Genomic DNA, 17,745 nt, shown 5'->3' with positions numbered 1-17,745 from the left:
GTGGTTGCTTACTATGGAATGGAGAATTTTCACCCTTTTTCTTTTGTTTTGTTTTTTACTTTTTCATGTATTTAGTTGGGAATTAGGATTTTTTTTTAGTATACTGTTTTTTTGGAATATTGGAAAGATGTTTTATGTTCATTGATTTTGTTGCTTTGCTAATTGATAGTTTTTTTACTCGTTTTTGCCTTCTCTTTTACGGTTTTTGTTTTTATGTTTACTTTGCTTTTTTTCTTATTTTTTTTTTTTTATGTTGATGGGATAAGGGTTCTAGGAATGGACGAGTGTTCTGAAGATGTGGGTGTTGTAGAAGTTGCCAGCATTCTTATTTTTCGTCAATGTGTGGGTCTGGCGTTATATAATGGTGGGACATGTCAGGTAAACTGTTGTGAGAATTCGATCTCTCGTAGTCCTACGGATGAGATGCCTGTTCAAAGTTTGATGGAAATTCCTGCTGATTTGGTGTGGGTATTGCAATTTTTGACAGTTATGCGACCTCAAGTGTTGCTTGTTCCCTCTGCAGGTTCACAGATCCTTCTGGATATAGCTGAGCTTTGCGATGTGAGTGTTCGTCTAACTGCACCCCGTGAGTTTGATGAGTGTCGTATATGGGGAATTTTAAGTGCTCTTTGGGCTAATGTGACGAGGTTAGAGTGGTATTCGCGAATATGTCCGCAAAATCACGTAATGTTAATGGCATTGTCTGCACTTTTATCTTATTTGCAGCATAACGAATCTCCTGTAGCTGATGTTATTGAAGTTCCTCCTATTGGGTTGTTTTATGTTGATCAAGATACCCTTTTGAGTCTTCAGTTACTTAGAACAGAACCTCATCCAATGGATTTTCAAGGTATTGGTCGTTCAAAGGAAGGACTCTCACTTTTGAGTGTAGTAGATCGTACCTGTAGTCAGTTAGGTAAATCACTTCTTCGTCAATGGTTTGCTCTTCCACTTCGGGATGAGGAAGAGTTACAGCGACGATATGATGTTGTAGCTTTTTTCACAAAACCAGAAAATTTTGAACTGATGAAACATTTACGCCGTTCAATGCAGAAAATAAGATATCCCAGTAGTATTTTTACAAAAATGCGAGCTGCAAAACATACACTTAATGACTATGAGTCCCTTTTACGTTCTATAAAGGGTTATTTACGTGTAGCTTCTCTTCTTTCACCACATGCACATATGCTTCCTACATTTCTTCGTATAGTTGCAAGCTGTCAAAATTCTCAATTGGAGGAAATGAGTCGTCTTATAAATGAAGGTATTTCATTTTCTCGTGATCCTACTGAAGCGCTAAGTAAGACATGTGTACATATTCTTTCTGGATTTGATTCAGTACTTGACGAACTACGAGCACACTGTGCGAGACTTGATGAAGTATTAACTACAGTTGCACAGGAAGAGAGTCGAGCGCTACCACCAGAATTCGGACCTTGCACTGTAGTGTGCGTATTTATCCCACAATGGGGTTATGTTATTACGATCCCTCCTTTTACATATAATGGTGAAGAAAATATTATTCCTCCTAATTGGGAATTGTTACTTCAAAGTGACGAAGGATTTTTCTTTAAAACACCATTAACACGTTTAAAGGATGAAGAAATTGGGGATGTGCGTTCAGCTGTTCTGGATCGTGAAGGTGAAATTCAGAGATTTTTAGATCGCCGTTTATTAGAACTTTCCCCTGCATTAATTCCTTTACATCATTGTGCTGAAATTGATTGTTTAATGGGATTTGCAATGTGTGCATTGGAAGGACAATGGAGTCGTCCAGAGATTGTACAAGAAGGTGGTGTACTTGTTATTGATAGAGGTGTTCATCCTATATTTGCACGTGCATCTCTACATCAAGTAGTGCCATATTCACTTGCAATCCGAAATAGTCATCAACGTGTTTGTGTGGTAACAGGAGCTAATGGTAGTGGAAAATCGGTATTTATTACAGCTGTTGCACATACAGTGTTTTTAGCGCATATTGGTTCTTTTGTACCTTGTGTTCATGCTACTATTGGACTTACAGATACTTTGATATCACTCCAAACAGCCTCTGCTGGTTCTCGCGGTAAAGATTTATCCTCTACCGCAAAGGAACTACACTCTAGTTTTGGTAGTGAACTGGTTTCTATGAGTCGAATGCTTCAACGATGTAGTGGTCGTAATAAGGAAAATGAAATTGGTTCTAGACGTTCTTTACTCGTTTTAGATGAATTTGGAAAAGGAACACTTTCAATGGATGGTGCTGCGTTATTAGCGGCCTCCATTCGATCCTTCATTGGAATGGGAGAAAAGCGGCCTATAATACTATTAGCTACACACTATTCGGAAATTATTCAACCAGAGCTTGTACCAAGGGATGAAATTTTGTTACTGGAAATGTTGACAACTCTTTCAGGAATTTCTCAGAATAAAAAACATGAAATAACTGAATATGATGATTTTGAAGTTGGTGAACAACAACTTGTGCATTCCTATCGTGTTGAACCTGTACAGAACACTGAAAGGAAGGATTCTTCACAGAAAAATAGAATAAACTCTCATGCTTTGCATTTTGCACTTCAACTTTCTGTTCCTGCTGTTTTGGTGCAACGTGCTTGGGAAGTGATCATTACAGAGGAATTGTAATTTATTTTTTATTTTTTAATTTCTTTCTTTTCTTTTGATATAGACTGGGTGTATACGGTGTTTTTTTAAATTAATTTCGGTTTAATATTTTTTTGTTTAATGTTATGTTTTCTTTTATTTGTTATTTATGATTTTATTATTATTATTATTATTATTATTATTATTATTATTATTATTATTATTATTATTATTGTCTCCATGGGTATAATGATGACGTGGGAGAGGCGTAAGGACCTTAGTTGGATTTTCCTTTACCATTATTGAAAGAGAAACCATGCAAGAGTCTCTCTTGTATTCTATTTCCCTCTGATGATAAATTATGACTTCTTTTTCTATCTTGCTTTGGTTTCTTTCAATATAGGTTGGTGTGCTAATATTTGGAATCTCTACAGCAACGGTGTTAACTGGGCTTTAACAGCGATGCAGAATCGGCACTATAAATGGACGAAGAATTTTCAAAATGGGGATCGATACAATGGTGAGGCAACTGGAAATGATATCAAAGATGGATATGGGGAATTTTTTTGTGCTGAAAATGGATCTACATATGTTGGAACATGGTTAAATGATAAACCTCATGGAAAAGGAAAATATACTCTACCAGGGGATAAAGGTTATGTATACGAAGGAGAATTCTTAAATGGAGAACGAAGTGGAAATGGCACCTGTACGTTTACCAATGGTAGACGTTATGAAGGAGAATGGCTTCAAGATAAGATGCATGGAAAAGGACATCTCATTGGGGCTCCAGGAGTTGATGATTATGCAGAATATACAGGTCCTTTTGTACAAGGTGAACGAAGTGGAGTGGATGGTGTTTGTCGTTACGCTAATGGTGATCTTTACAAGGGAAGCTGGTTACATGATAAACGTCATGGTCACGGAGAATTACAGCTAGATAAAAACTCGAGTACACCTGGATATAATCCAAGAATGGGTGAAGCACATATTATTTCTTATAAAGGTGAATTTCAAAATGATTTACCAAATGGTACAGGTGAATTTAAATACTCTGATGGTGGTAGTTATCGTGGTACTTGTGAAGGGTACTGTCGTCAAGGAGAAGGTGAACAAATAACTGCCAATGAAGATGTATACAAGGGCTCATTTCAACGTGATCGTCGTTGTGGTAAAGGAACTCTTCGTACTAAAACTGGAGAGTACAGTGGAGAATGGTCTGATGATGCTCTCAATAGTAATGGAGTATTTAAAGCTTTTCCTGATTTATCACTTACAGGAGGTTTAATATTTTATGAAGGACCTTTTGTATTTGGTGAAATGAGTGGTGCAGGAGGAGTAGCAAAATACCGTGATGGAAGTTCATATTTTGGAGAAATGTCCAGTGGTAAACCTAATGGAAAAGGTATATTGGATAATAGACGAATGACTATTCCTGGTATCGGAGAAATTATGCTTCGATATGAAGGAGATGTTGTAGGTGGTGTACCTAAAGGTAATGGTACGGGAACATTTAAAATTATAACACCAGATCCACGACCTGCACCACCTCCACCTTTATCTGAAGAAGTTCGTGGATTTTTACCATCCCTTGATGTATCTGGTTATTATGTGGGAAACTGGATTGGTGGATTACCCAATGGTGAAGGTGGTGAATGGAAATGGGAAAATGATGCTCATTACAAGGGTGATGTGAAGGCTGGTTTACCTCATGGTTCAGGTGTCTTTACAACACAGCAGGTGATATATGAAGGATCATTTTCTCTCGGTTTTCCTGATGGTCAGGGTAAAGTTTCTTGGAAGATCGAAGATAGTAAAGAAGATACGTATGAAGGAGGGTGGAAAGAAGGTCATTTAAGTGGTAAGGGGTCTATTAAATTGCATGACGGATCATCTTATATGGGTGAATGGGTAGGTGGGGTAAAGGAGGGTTACGGAATTGAAAATGCACCAGGTGTTTTTCACTATACTGGAGAATTTAAAAATGGCAAACGTAATGGAAATGGTACACTTCGTTTAGAAAAAGAAGGTGTTTTATACGAAGGTGAATTTGTCATGAATGAAATCACAGGAAAAGGAAAAATGCAGTTAGATGATGGTACCGTCATGATAGGAGAATTCTTCCAAGGCAAAACAAACGGGAAAGTAGAAGTAACACTTCCCAGGTGTGGTACATTCATTGGAGAGTTTAAAAATGGTGTGGTGGTGGGTCAGGGGACGATAAAGTATGCGAATGGGGATGTCTACGAAGGCGGTTTTACCGACAGTGGTGGTCCAATGCCATTACGTCATGGTCATGGTGTGTTTAAGTTTCATGAGGGGAATATATTAGAATGTACATGGAAGCGAAATGTACTGCATGGAGAAGGGACATACACTACCTCAACTGGTGATAAGTCGAAACGTTCTTATGTGGAGGGTGTACTTTCTGGTGTGTCGGGAACAAATAATGGGAATGTGTTTACACCGGAGAATGAGTTTCCCAACAACTTCTCAAATGAACTGTTAAAGGGAGAAAATAAACAACAACAGCAACGACTGCAAATCCAACATAACATCCACCCTCCTGCTGTAACGATTCGACGATCACTCCCACAGCGATCTTCTTCAGAGGGAAATTCATTCACAGGTCAACGTTTGGAGAAGCGTCAGCCAATGGCTCCGCAGGAATCTAAAATAGCCTCTAGACCAAGTGTGGTTATGTCAAATCCTCTTCAAATGCGAGATTTACCCATCACACAAGTCGTTTCAAGTCCACCTGCTGCGAATGCAACCACACCAGAATCGCAAGGAGCCGCGTGGGTTGTAAAGTATTTATCTTCTCGCTGCTCACTGCGGTATAAGGAGGGATCGGATGCGAATACCAACGATTCAACATTAGACAATCACGGAGGAAAAAGAATTCCATCTGGGGATGCCTCCATACGGTTTCAAAAAGAGATATCTAATTTGATGGATCCATCCCGTAATTCTCAGGAGAGGGAGGGAGCTGCGGCTGTACCATCCCCGAAAGGAGCTTTACGGGAAAAGGATGAGTTAATGCAAAAAGCGTTAGCGATTCGAAATAGCAAAGAAGATGAGATTCACCAACTAACAGAGGAAATACGACAACTTAATGAACGCATTTGGCAATTGGGTTTTGTACTAGGCTCAACACCAAAAGCGGAAGCAACTGATCCACCATTGACTGACGTGGGCCGGTCTGATCTGCTGAATTCTCTCCAGAAGGAACGGCGACAAGTGGTGGAAAGGTTACACAAACTTTTGTTATAAATGGAATTGTACGTTTTTTTTTTTTTTGTTTTGTTTTGTTTTTTTCTTTCTTTGTTTGTTTGATTTTGAGGTTTCATTTTGGAATGTATGTATATACGGCGAAAGACAAGAAAACGAGAAAAAAAAACCGTACGAATGATATACCCATTTTCACTATACTTATTACTGCTTTGTGTTTCTTTCTTGTGATGTATTTGTGTTTCTTTGTTCGTTGTTGTTCCCCCTCCCTCAATATTTATTTACTACCCATACATTGCACGAGTTGTTTTGTAATCATAGAAGATATTGGGCAAATAAAAAAAAAGAAGATAACAATAACAAAAAGAAAGGAAAAAAAAGAAAAGAAAAAAAAATAGAATAAGCGGAGGAGTTGGGATCCAAAATGTTGCGTCACTTCTCCCTTCGCACACGTCTCTCTTCCATCATTGCTAGTGCAGGCGCTGTGAATTACCGACACCTTGTGGTTGGGAACAACAGTACAGGCGTACAGCCAGCTGTGCACCTAGATTGGACCGATATTGTCGGTCATGATTCCGCAATTGTGAGCAGACTTGCCGCTGGTGAATTATTGGCAATGATGGATTTGTGTGCAAAGCGAGTGGCGGATGTTTTTTTGCGTTCTTCAAATCTCAGGATAAGTACGAGTACTGTAGGCGTGTCCAACACGTTATTTTCTTCTCCTGTTCTCCACGGTGATGCTGTTCGCATGCATGGACGCCTGGTGTTCTGTGGGACCAGTTCTTTGGGAATTCACATTCGTTTCTTTCGCCGCTCGCCCCCCACACTTCAGGAGTCTCCTGCGGGCGAGAGTTTTTTCACAATGGTTGCCATTGATAAAGATTTACATGCCCTTAAGGTGGTTCCAGCCGTAGAATTAACCAGTGATGAGGATATTGATCTGTATAAACGATATATGCTTATACGAGATGTAACCAAGAGAAGGGAAGATGAAACCAAGGTTAGGGCAGAAACCCCAATTACCCATAAAGATGTAGAGTGTGGCTTTAATAAGAATAAAATTTCGCATGTACCTATTTCTTCTACCTGTACTTCAGCACATCGTATTTTCCTTCTCTATCATTTAAATAATAATCGAACTATATTTGGTGGAGAATTAATGCGTTGGATGGAAAAACATGCTGTACACTGCGCTCGTATGTTTACAGGTAATCGTCATGTTTACACTGTGGTAATGCACAGTGTGGCATTTCATCAACCAGTTTTTGGAACAGACTGGGTAACCATGGAAGCGGATGTAATTTATGTTCGAAATACTACTATGGAAGTGGATGTGAAATTAAGTGTAGAACGTAATGGTGAAATTGTACTAACAAATCGTGCATCTTTTCTATTACTAAATTCAGATGAAATTGGACAAAAAATTTCTATTACTAAGGGACTGGACTTAAACTGCGCTTCACGCGATGAATTACTACGTTATGCTGAAGCTAAAACACGATATGAAAATTGCTTGAAGTTCAGGTAATCTTGCATATTTTTAGTCGTCATACGAAATAATTTTATGAGGTCAAAATTTAAGACAAAAGTAAAACGGTGTTTTATTGTTAGGCGTGTGTGTGTGTGTTTTTTTTTATTATTATTCCCCTTCTTCTATATTTAAATGGTGGGTTTCTGCATACATGGGACTCCCTCAAGAGAAATATGGGTCTAAATTAGTGGTTGCTAACATGATCTTTCTTAGAGTCATAAATAAATAAATATATATATATATATATATATTTATTTATTTATTTATTTATTTATTTATTTATTTTTGTGGATGAATATGTTTGAGTGAGAGGATTTTATTCTTTCCATTCCTTCACTTGGTTCTATCTTATCATCACCATGAAGGGAATCAAGGAAAAAAAAAAAAGAAAGAGGCTGGTAAATAAAGAAAAAAAAAACAAATCTAGGCAAATATAACGAAAGCAGAAGAAAAAAAAAAGAGCATAGTCAAGGCGAACAAAAAAAAACTTGAAAAGCAAAAAAAAAAGAGTCGAAACGAAAAAAAAAAGATGCGACGTTTGACGTTATCAAGCTCTCCCAGAATTGTTCGGTTTTTCTCAAGAGATTTTACAAAGAGTACTAATGATGCTCTTGTGGTTGGGCACAATCGAACATGTATACGTGATTGTGAGTCATTTAAAGTCACCACAAGTGATTTTGCTGGGTCATTTGATAGTATTGCTTTGAGAAGAGCTTCTGCAGGAGGTATTTTATCGTTTCTTGATACATGCGGTGGACGTACAGCTATGTCTTTTCTCGTTGGCTACATTAATCAAGAACGTGATGTTTTGAAGACTACCGTTGGTGCAACTATAGCCACTGTATCCTTTAATGCATTTATGTTTCGTCGACCTGTGTATATGGGTGATCTTGTGGTTGTACATGGTAGTGTTGTCTCCGCTGGTAAAAGTTCGCTTGGAATACACCTTAATGTAGAGCGACAGGGATATGATTGTCCCACACCCAGTTATGTGGGAGAATGTTATTTAACTATGGTGTGTGTGTCACCTATGAAACTAGATAGTGTGGTAAAGGATGTGGTTCCTGGGCTTCGGCTAACATCTGAAATAGATAAGGAACGACATGAAACGTATACTGCTATTCGTGATCTACAAAATAAAACGAGGAAAACTGCCAAAGAGAGAATGGTTGATCTGCAAGCAGAGATAATTGAGGATGACGTAAATCGTGATAAACCTATAAAAGTACCTATTTCAGAAACTACTACGTATGGAAATAGAGCATATAGTCCAGCTGATGTGAATATTAATAATGCTATATTTGGTGGTAGTATTCTCCGCTGGATGGAAGAACATGCTTGTCATTGTGGTCGTGTCTTTACTGGAAATCCTCATGTATATACTATTGGTATGCATGATATGTTATTTGATTGTCCTATATATTATTCAGATACTACGAGTTTAACAGCTAGAGTGGTTTACGTACGTCATACAACAATGGAGGTGGATGTTGATATTTTTGTAGAACGTGATGGTTCTTTTGTTACCTCAAATCGTGCTTCATTTGTTCTCATCTCTATGGAGGAAAAGGGGAATAAAGTTACTGTTCCGAAAGGAATTGATCTGGAAAAGAGCTCAGCAGAACATTTGGAAGATTACGTTAAGGCAAGAAGGCGTTATTATGCCAGTTTGAAGATGAAACAAAAAAAGGTCACCCTTTAATTGATTTAACTTGGTTTACCTGTTGCATTATTCAATCTGCCATTATACATCATATTTTCTTTTTTTATTCTATAGTGTTTCGTCCTGGAGGAGGTGGGAGGCGACATTTCCTTAAAGAAGAGCAAATAGATAAGTGTTGCAGAGAAAATTATACTTCTGAATTGTGGATTATGTTCATAAGTTTTATTCCTTCTTGCGTTTTAAAATAGACTAAAAGATTCTTTAGTTGCTGGTATTCCCCTTTATTACTAGTACTATCCAATGATCTTATATATATATATATATATATATATATATGTGTGTGTTCCATTTGTATTTGTGGTAATGTGCGTACAATAGATTTCTAATGTAACAAAGACAGCAGTAAACAAGAGTCGAACTTTCAAAATGACCCCTCCTTTTTTTCTTTATTCGTTCTTATTTTTTTAAAAAAGAACCATTAATTGGGTAACAGTATCATGTGGGAAATTCATATACCTTGGTGAGACGAATCTGGGGAAATGATAAGGATACTAATAATGATAAAGGAGAGTATCTTTATGTATGAATTTTTATTTTATTGTATGTTTATGTTTGTAAATTGCGTTGTTTTATTTGTATTTGCTGCCTTGTGTGGTATTTCTTAAAAAGGAAGTGGTTTCTCTTTCTATATCTCTCACTCCATACAGTGGGGTAGATATATATATACTCACGCATAGAGAGAGATCAAGGGATATACAGAGGGGGAGAAGACAGCTAATGTGTCGGTCGTACGATATGGAGTATCCCTGTTGCCGTCTCCCAATATCATCTCTTTCCCCTCCTTCCCTATTCCTTCTCCTTCTTTATACACACATGTATACGTATATATATATATATATATATATATAGATATAGAGAGAGAACTCGCAAAGAAAAAATAAAGCAAAATAAACCCCCTCACTTTACAATATATACACTATATATATATATATATATATATAATTAGATGGACGGTCTGACAGTGGCAGACCTCACGGTGGAGGCCATTGCCGAGGCGGAGGCGCGGCTCCACCAGCAGACGGCGGCGGTCGAGCGGCTCCGGGCGGATCTCGCGCGCCTGCAGGCCGAACTCGACGCCGCGGAGGCCGAACGCACGCGACTCGCGGCGGCGCTGCGCTGGCGGCGTCTCATGGCGGAAGTCGAGGCGGACGCGGCGGTCGCGGGGATCACCGCCGCCCTCACCGCCGCCGTCGCGGAGTTCCGCCGGAGTCTGCAGCCGCCGTCGGGGTATGATGAGACCTGCGAAGGCATTCCATACATCGACACAGACGACTGCGGCGACTTTGCCCCGCTGGAGCTCTGCGTCGACGACTGTCTCGAGCGGGTCTCGCAGCTCGTGGAGAAGAATAGGGCGGAGGCCACAAGCCGCAGGCGACGCTTTAGTCAGAGCCTCACGCAGAGTAATCACAATCAACAGCCCATGGAGAAGAAGGATGATGATGCTGCGGGAGAGGTGTCGGTAGTGGAAGCGGGGTGTCGTCGGCAGGCAATGCTGATGCTGCTTGTGTTAACAGTAAATTTGGGGCACCTGGAAGAACAGCTGGCAAACGGAGTCCTTGAAGAGGGTGAAGTGGCGAGAGAGACGGATGAGCTGAAAGAAAATGCAGCAGACATGTGGAACCAGTTGTTATACACAGATAGTGGACTCACAGAAGCGGAAAAGGATGAGTGGAAAACTGTGGTCCAGACGTTTCTAGGGGCACCCTATGACACTTCAGCGTCGTGACTCTAAAAGAGAAACAGTAAATATTAAAAAAGAAGAGAGAGAGAGAGCAAAGAAAAAAAAATTTGAACGATCAAAAAAACAAGTGAATCTGTTGATGGATATACTATTACAGGGGTTTTATAGCTGCTGATTGTAAGCATTCAACTTGATATTGTACATATATTTCTCCACAGAGAGTATTGTATTGTTGTTGCTTGGTGTATATATATATATATATATATATGTACATGTTGCGATTATTCTGAATGTAGAGACTCTCTCTCTTTTTTTTTTTTGGTTTTGTTTTTATGTTTCTTTCCTTTTTTTTTCTTCTTTTTCTTTCCTCCTATTGGGCTATTGTTCCGTTTTTCTTTTTTTTCCATTTATTTCTATTGATATAGGAGGCGATTGGTTCTGGGGAGAGGGAGTTCATTTTTTCTGTTGTCCATTAAAAGGAGTGGAAGTAAAGAAAAAAGATAAATGCGGTGTGTGTTTGGGTACCTTCGATGGGGTTTGGGACAGAGACTTAGTTTTGATTGCTTCAGGTTTGTTGGAGGTGTTTCTTCAGCGATAACAACAAAAACGTCAGCGGCGGCAACAGCAGGAGAAACAAGGATTCCTCCTTCTGCGGTGCTGACTGACCGGCGACATATTGCCTCCTTTAAAGGTACCCCGGGTGAGTTTATAGAAGAAGTTAACAGAGAAAAAACCGCTATAGTATATTTCTATACAGGATGGTGTGAACCTTGCAATCGATTAACCGCAAAGCTGGAACGACTGGCAGCCAATGGGGCATCCAATTCAAACAACAACAAGAAAAATGCAGAAATGACCTCTGAAGCTGATACCTCTTCCATTTCCGCATTGTCTCCGTCTTCTAGTAATAGTACTTCTAGTGCTTCTACTTCCTCTACCTCTCCCCTTTCTTCTTCTCCCTCCTCCTCCTCTTCTCCCTCTTCTTCCTCTATTTCTTGTTCTTCTTCTTGTTGTTGTTGTTCGCGACCGTCAACGAAAGTGGATTCGCAGCCCAGTGATGCCGGTGTTGTTTCAGAGCCAACGCTTGATGCTGAAGTATTCTTGAAGAATTCCCGTGAGTTGTGTTTACCAACGCGTGTGAACGGTGAAACCGTGCGTGTTGTTCCTGTCGACACGGATGAAAATCCCAAATTGGGGGCTCTTCACGATATTCGCAGTATTCCAACTCTTGTGGCATATCGTCGTGGTCGTATTGTTGGGCGAGTGGAGGGATCTGATGAACAGGAACTACGAAAACTCGTACGGGAGTTAATACAGGATAATGACCAGGACACCCCAGCGGATAGTTCAGCTACAGGAAAGGGGAATTTAAAATGAACAAATATATATATATATATATATATATATATATATATATATATATATATAAGTTTTTATGTACTTGGACTTTTTTTTCTTTTTTCTTTTTTTCTTTCTTTTTCTTCTTCTCCTCTCCCAACTGTTTTCTTTTCTTGTTTGCATTAGCTGTGTGGAATGAGTCGGGGAAAAAAACAAAAAAAAAGAAGCGAAACGTGAGGAAATAAAAGCATACACAAAAATAACTAAGAGCAAGAAAAAAAAGACAATACCAAAAATAACAAGCTATGCTAAATAATTAAGAATAGATGACACCTCGGCAGGTTGTACAATAATAAAAGACGGAAGGGAACAAAAAATTTTAGATACACAAACAAGCAAATAATTACCCACACGAGCAAAAGTAAAGTATCGAAAGAAAAAAAAAGCAAAAGGAGAAATTTGAGTGGTCTGTTTCTTTATAGAAATGTCTTGATTTCTTTTACTGAAGGCGTAGTTTATTTTCATTCCATTTTTCTTCCTCACTCAAATGTCTTTATTTCGTCGAGGTTGGTAACTGTAAGAAAGATTTCTACAGGAGGAACACACAAAAAAAAAGAAAACGAGCCCTTTTTTCGTTTAAAGGGTGGTTTTTCCTTCTCTGTATTTGCATTTTTTTGTTGTTTTTATCTTTTGATGTGTAATTTTGCTTTTAAGGGAAACATTATTGGGATGATTGTGTATGCGTTAACACCGATCTCTCCATAAGCACAGATGTAACTAATGTAAATGTGTCTATTATATATATATACATATATATTGTAAAATAATTTGGTTTGATTCTGTTCTTATTTTTTTTTCTTCCACTTTTTATCTCTGTACTGTAGTATTCTCTTCACTAAAAAGAAGGGAAACAAAAAGAATACCCTTCTTTTAGAGTATATCTATCTTCATATATTTACTTATACTAGCTTTTCTCTACAAATAAACGCATAGTTCTTTATTCACTAGTAGCAGGGGAGACGACAAATTCGAAAATAAGAACAAAAAGCAACAACTATGTGGGAGAAAAAAATGGTATTTAAACGGTTTTTTTTTCTTCTTCCTCTCACTATTCTGCTATTATTACTGTTACAACTCGCTAGTGCTGAAGAAAGTACTATCAAGGATGGTGAATCAACATCATCATCACCACCACCAGAAGGAGAGATGGAAGAAGAAGAAAAAGTAGAAGAAACGGAACATGTTTCAAAAAAGAATGAACGAAGTCCTCTGCAAAAATGGCTTAACGCCGAATGGTCACAGAAGCATGAAGTTCCATTTCGTTGGTTTGTGCAGCAACATCATCGTTATATACAAAATACATCACTTGAGGCCATCACTGAGAAGACACATCAACAATTACGTAGACGTGTTCCTGCAGCACATCTGGCGGCATTTTCAGAGACGAGCGGGCAATCATTGTCATCTAATGATGGAGGCCGTTACGTTATTGTGCGATTGGACAAACTTAGTAGGGAAGAACGTCGAAAGGCACGACATGCATTAACCGTAAATAGTAAAAGGGATGCCCACGTTATAGACGATTTACATATGCTCGTATATGTTGATACTCCACATGCGATTCAGGTTCATTCAGCCATAGAAGCAGATGAAAGTGCGGCGTTATCATTTTCATCAATGACTGTTTTGGATGTTTATTCAACTCCTCCTGGAGCACGATTGAAACTTTCTCGTGTCATTCGTACTGCTATAAGTCGTTGCAAGGCTTTCACGAGTAATCCAGGGTTTACTGGTAATAATAATAATAATAATAATAATAATAATAATAAAGATAATAATAAAGATAATACTTCTACTAGTAGTATTGATGGTGATGAGAGTGAAACTATAGTGCATCCGGGTTTACAGCGACAACGACTTGTTTTAGATGTACGCACGGCCGCAGGAAAGGAGAAAGTTGTGGAAAAGTCACTACGTTGTGTACAGTCGGATAAAACACATCGAATAGAAAAAACAGATACATTAATAGGATGTCAATGGTCTATTGTTTCAGCTGTGAATGGTAAAGGATTAGTTCGATGGAAATTAACGCTTTCCTCTGAGAAGCAGAAGGATACAGATGATGTGATTTGCCGTTGTGTTTCCTTTATTAATGCCGTAACACGACATCCTGCTGTACGTTGGATGGAAATTGCCTTTGAGTATGCGGCCCCACTAAATGATCATGTCACCGCTATTGTTCAAAGAGGTCAACAACAAGAAACGAGACCTTTACGACCACTATGGGATGTGGGAATTGATGGTACTGGTGAAATTGTTGGAGTTGCTGATAGTGGTATAGATTACGATAGTTGTTTTTTCAATGATAATAAAGAAAATGTTGCTATCTATCCAGCTGTAAACTTTAAGCATCGTAAAGTTGTATCATTTGCACCATGTGATCTTATTCCTGGTGATTATTTTATTGGTGATAGAAAGGGAGGACATGGCACACATGTAGCAGGAACTGCAGCTGGTCATATGATTGGTAGAGGAAATAATAATAAATACGATGGTGTCGCAAAAGGGGCAAAAATATTCTTTATGGGTCTTGGATGTTCAAAGGAAGAGATGCTTACACTTCCTGTTGATATTATTGATATATTTCGTCCAGGTTATAAACTAGGGGCACGCGTGTTTTCTAATTCATGGGGATTTTACGCTCCATCAGAGTACACGGCGGTTGAGAAGGCAATAGATAATTATCTAAATACTAGAGATGATGCCCTTTTTGTTTTTGCATCTGGTAATGTTCCTCAATCTGGGTTACTTACACCATGTCGATCTAAGAATATGCTTTGTGTTGGTGCACATATGAATACATTTAATTCTAAAAAACAAAATGATATTGGACGATTTTCAGCATTTGGGCCAACATATGATAGACGACAAAAACCGGATATTGTAGCTCCTGGAGAATGGATTACATCTGCAGACTCTGATGGAAATGTCTCGACAAAGCAATGTACAGTTGATACAAAGAGAGGAACTTCTATGGCTACAGCAGCTGCTGCAGGAACTGTAGTATTAATACGTCAGCATCTTCGAACAATTGAACACATTACCTCACCTTCTATTTCTTTATTAAAGGCATTAGCAATTCATTCTACAGTGTATTTAAATAATCCACGTAAGAGTGGTTTCGGTCGCCTGGATTTATCAGTTTTCTTTACTCCAACTGGTGTTAAGGGATGGTTTCGAGACAGAGAATCTGTTTCTCATCATGGTAGTAAGGTATATTGCTTTACAGCAGGAGATAAAGCGACAGGTACGAGTGACTCTCTTCGTATTACTCTGGTTTGGACAGATGTTGGAACTGCTATGGAGGGTTCTACACGTTCCGTTGTTAACGATATTGATGTATTAGTAGTGGACTCTACAGGAGTTATTCACTACGCAGGTGAAAATGGCTTAGATAGTACAAATGTCGTGGAACAAATTCGTCTACAACCGTCAAAGGAGTTAAGTGCTGGATTTCGTATTATTGTATATGGTAGTGATGTACATGATGGAAAGTCACAATTATATTCACTTGTTGTTTCTGGACCAGATTTAAAACATCTTGATCATCGTGATTCCCTTTCATCTACTGCTTGTGCGAATAATTGTAGTGGAAATGGAAAATGTATTGGAGGTGTTTGTCAGTGCTCTAGTGGATATCGCTTTGTGGATTGTTCTTTATGTGATGAAGAACTTCTTTGTAATGGTCATGGAACATGTTCACCTAAAGATTTAAAATGTAAATGTGATAATGATAATTTTGCCGATAGTTCCTGTTCAACGTGTAAAAAAGGATGGTATGGTCCCTCATGTACTTCTAATTGCACTTGTAGTGGGAGGGGTAAGTGTGATAAAAAGACTGGGGAATGTATATGCCCACAAGACCTCAAGTATGGTGGAAAAGGTTGTTTCTCAGGACCTAATTGTGAGTATTGCTGTAGAGACTTTACAGGAGATAATTGCAATTTGAGAAGTTACTGGTGTCGGGAAGATGGAATGCCAATTGATGTTAACGATAGTGCTGGTGGGTATATACAAGTAAATGGATACGGATCATATCCACCAATGTTAACATGTAGATGGGTTATTGAAGCTCCGCGATCACGGAAAGTAAAACTTGAGTATCTTAAATTTAATATAGAAGAACCAACAGATGTTTTATTGCTTTATGATGTAATGTCAGAAGAGGCGACACCATTGCGTACAGATTCTGGCACAAGTGCCAAAGGTCTGGTTGTAGTTTCAACAACTAATATTCTTTCTATTGCCTTTGGTTCGCGCTGGTCACGTGTGCGTGAGGGATTTCTTATTCGATATAGTTTTGTTCGACCCGTTATTCCTAATTGTACCACTCATTGTGTTGAAAATGCTTTATGTAGGTTGTTGAATGGAGGTTTCTGCGTATGTGATCCCGGTTGGGTTGGTTGGGGATGTACTAAAGAAGTCCCAGAAATTACAAAACGAACAAGGTTAATAGCAGACAATCCTCGTGGGGCTACTTTTATTAATTTCCTTATTAATGATGAAATTCCACTCACAGTGGAAAATCTATCATCTTCAGATCGGGACGGATTTTTGTTTATGGCCTTTTCAGATGATTTTCTTACTAAATTTGTTTCAAGAGGAATAGCCGTTCGGGCGACCACTTTTAGTCCATTCGAAAATGAAGGATTTCGTCCAAAACTGGAGGAAATGATGGTGATTAATAAAACTTGTAGATATGCACGAATTGGACTAGGACATATTGGTAGAGATGCATTAAATATTACGCTTTCAGTTCTTCAAAACGCATCATTAAAGTCATCTACAACTGGTAAGTCAAAATTTAGTGCAAGAGTTTATGTTTTAAAGAATACATCCACCAGTAAAAGAAATGAATATGATGAGGGAATAGATGACACTTATAACTCTCTGGTACTCTCCTGCAACAGTATAAAACCTGCAGGATTCCCCTTAATAGATGTCAATCAAACGGGAGAAGAAGAACAAGGGAATAAGAACAATGGATCTTCTCAACAACGTACCGGTTCTCTAGCAGGACCTGTTGCGATGATATTTTTAGGTGCGGGTATTGCTGTGGTGATTACAGTCTTTTGTCTACAACTTAAACGGAGACGGGAGATGTACGCTATGGGAGCGATTCCCTCTGAAGAAGTGGTAGTGGTTGGAGATACTTTTGCAGCAGATGCCGGATCCGAGAATCTTGGATTCCAGAATGACGGTACTACAACTGGTAATAATAATGATAATGATAATATCAACAATGGTGTGGATCTAATTCCGGTTATACCGACGGAAGCGCCACTGGTTACGCAGCAAACAACAGAACAGGGATCGACGTTAAGGGGACGATGGAGAGGTCGCAGAAATAACAGGAATAATGTGCATATTCCAGCCGATGAAGATGAAGCGGATAATGAAATGGCAGAAAAAAGAGATTAATTGATGTAAAAGAAAACAAAAATAGAGGATAGCCCCAGGTGAAGGATTTACTCTTTTAGAATAAGATTTTTGTTTTTTATATGGGCTTGTGGTAAAAGCAAAACATCTTGGGACTCCCTCTTTTTTTTTTGTTCCTTATTCATCTAGATACCCTTTGGCGGCCTTTGTGTGTCTGTG

General features: G+C 38.7%; 7 protein-coding genes across 7 annotated transcripts; all 7 read left to right on the top strand.

The window, feature by feature from the left end:
- Nucleotides 1–276: 276 nt before the first annotated feature.
- LSM04_003879 (DNA mismatch repair protein MutS) lies at nt 277–2,625 on the top strand (the record flags this gene model as incomplete). The annotated part of the gene is made up of 1 exon (XM_067336189.1): nt 277–2,625. One exon carries the CDS (start codon nt 277–279, stop codon nt 2,623–2,625), a length of 2,349 nt encoding a protein of 782 aa, XP_067192498.1.
- A 420-nt stretch (nt 2,626–3,045) lies between these two features.
- On the top strand, nt 3,046–5,856 carry LSM04_004780 (MORN motif; the record flags this gene model as incomplete). Its single annotated transcript, XM_067336188.1, has 1 exon — nt 3,046–5,856. The coding sequence occupies one exon, from the start codon at nt 3,046–3,048 to the stop codon at nt 5,854–5,856; it is 2,811 nt and encodes a 936-aa protein (XP_067192547.1).
- Nucleotides 5,857–6,238: 382 nt separating this feature from the next.
- Nucleotides 6,239–7,342, top strand: LSM04_008090 (Thioesterase domain; the record flags this gene model as incomplete). The annotated part of the gene is made up of 1 exon (XM_067336187.1): nt 6,239–7,342. One exon carries the CDS (start codon nt 6,239–6,241, stop codon nt 7,340–7,342), a length of 1,104 nt encoding a protein of 367 aa, XP_067192734.1.
- Nucleotides 7,343–7,874: 532 nt separating this feature from the next.
- On the top strand, nt 7,875–9,047 carry LSM04_000726 (Thioesterase domain; the record flags this gene model as incomplete). Its single annotated transcript, XM_067336186.1, has 1 exon — nt 7,875–9,047. The coding sequence occupies one exon, from the start codon at nt 7,875–7,877 to the stop codon at nt 9,045–9,047; it is 1,173 nt and encodes a 390-aa protein (XP_067192321.1).
- Nucleotides 9,048–10,014: 967 nt separating this feature from the next.
- Nucleotides 10,015–10,794, top strand: LSM04_002867 (uncharacterized protein; the record flags this gene model as incomplete). The annotated part of the gene is made up of 1 exon (XM_067336185.1): nt 10,015–10,794. The coding sequence occupies one exon, from the start codon at nt 10,015–10,017 to the stop codon at nt 10,792–10,794; it is 780 nt and encodes a 259-aa protein (XP_067192440.1).
- Nucleotides 10,795–11,253: 459 nt separating this feature from the next.
- On the top strand, nt 11,254–12,126 carry LSM04_008925 (Thioredoxin domain; the record flags this gene model as incomplete). The annotated part of the gene is made up of 1 exon (XM_067336184.1): nt 11,254–12,126. One exon carries the CDS (start codon nt 11,254–11,256, stop codon nt 12,124–12,126), a length of 873 nt encoding a protein of 290 aa, XP_067192768.1.
- Nucleotides 12,127–13,143: 1,017 nt separating this feature from the next.
- Nucleotides 13,144–17,568, top strand: LSM04_008614 (CUB domain; the record flags this gene model as incomplete). The annotated part of the gene is made up of 1 exon (XM_067336183.1): nt 13,144–17,568. One exon carries the CDS (start codon nt 13,144–13,146, stop codon nt 17,566–17,568), a length of 4,425 nt encoding a protein of 1,474 aa, XP_067192752.1.
- Nucleotides 17,569–17,745: the final 177 nt, after the last annotated feature.

Source organism: Trypanosoma melophagium, assembly GCF_022059095.1.
Source record: "Trypanosoma melophagium isolate St. Kilda chromosome Unknown ctg2segment0, whole genome shotgun sequence".
Classification (NCBI taxonomy): Eukaryota; Euglenozoa; class Kinetoplastea; order Trypanosomatida; family Trypanosomatidae; genus Trypanosoma; species Trypanosoma melophagium.
Note: the sequence above shows the minus strand (reverse complement) of the source record. Positions and strands in the feature narration are given on the sequence as shown.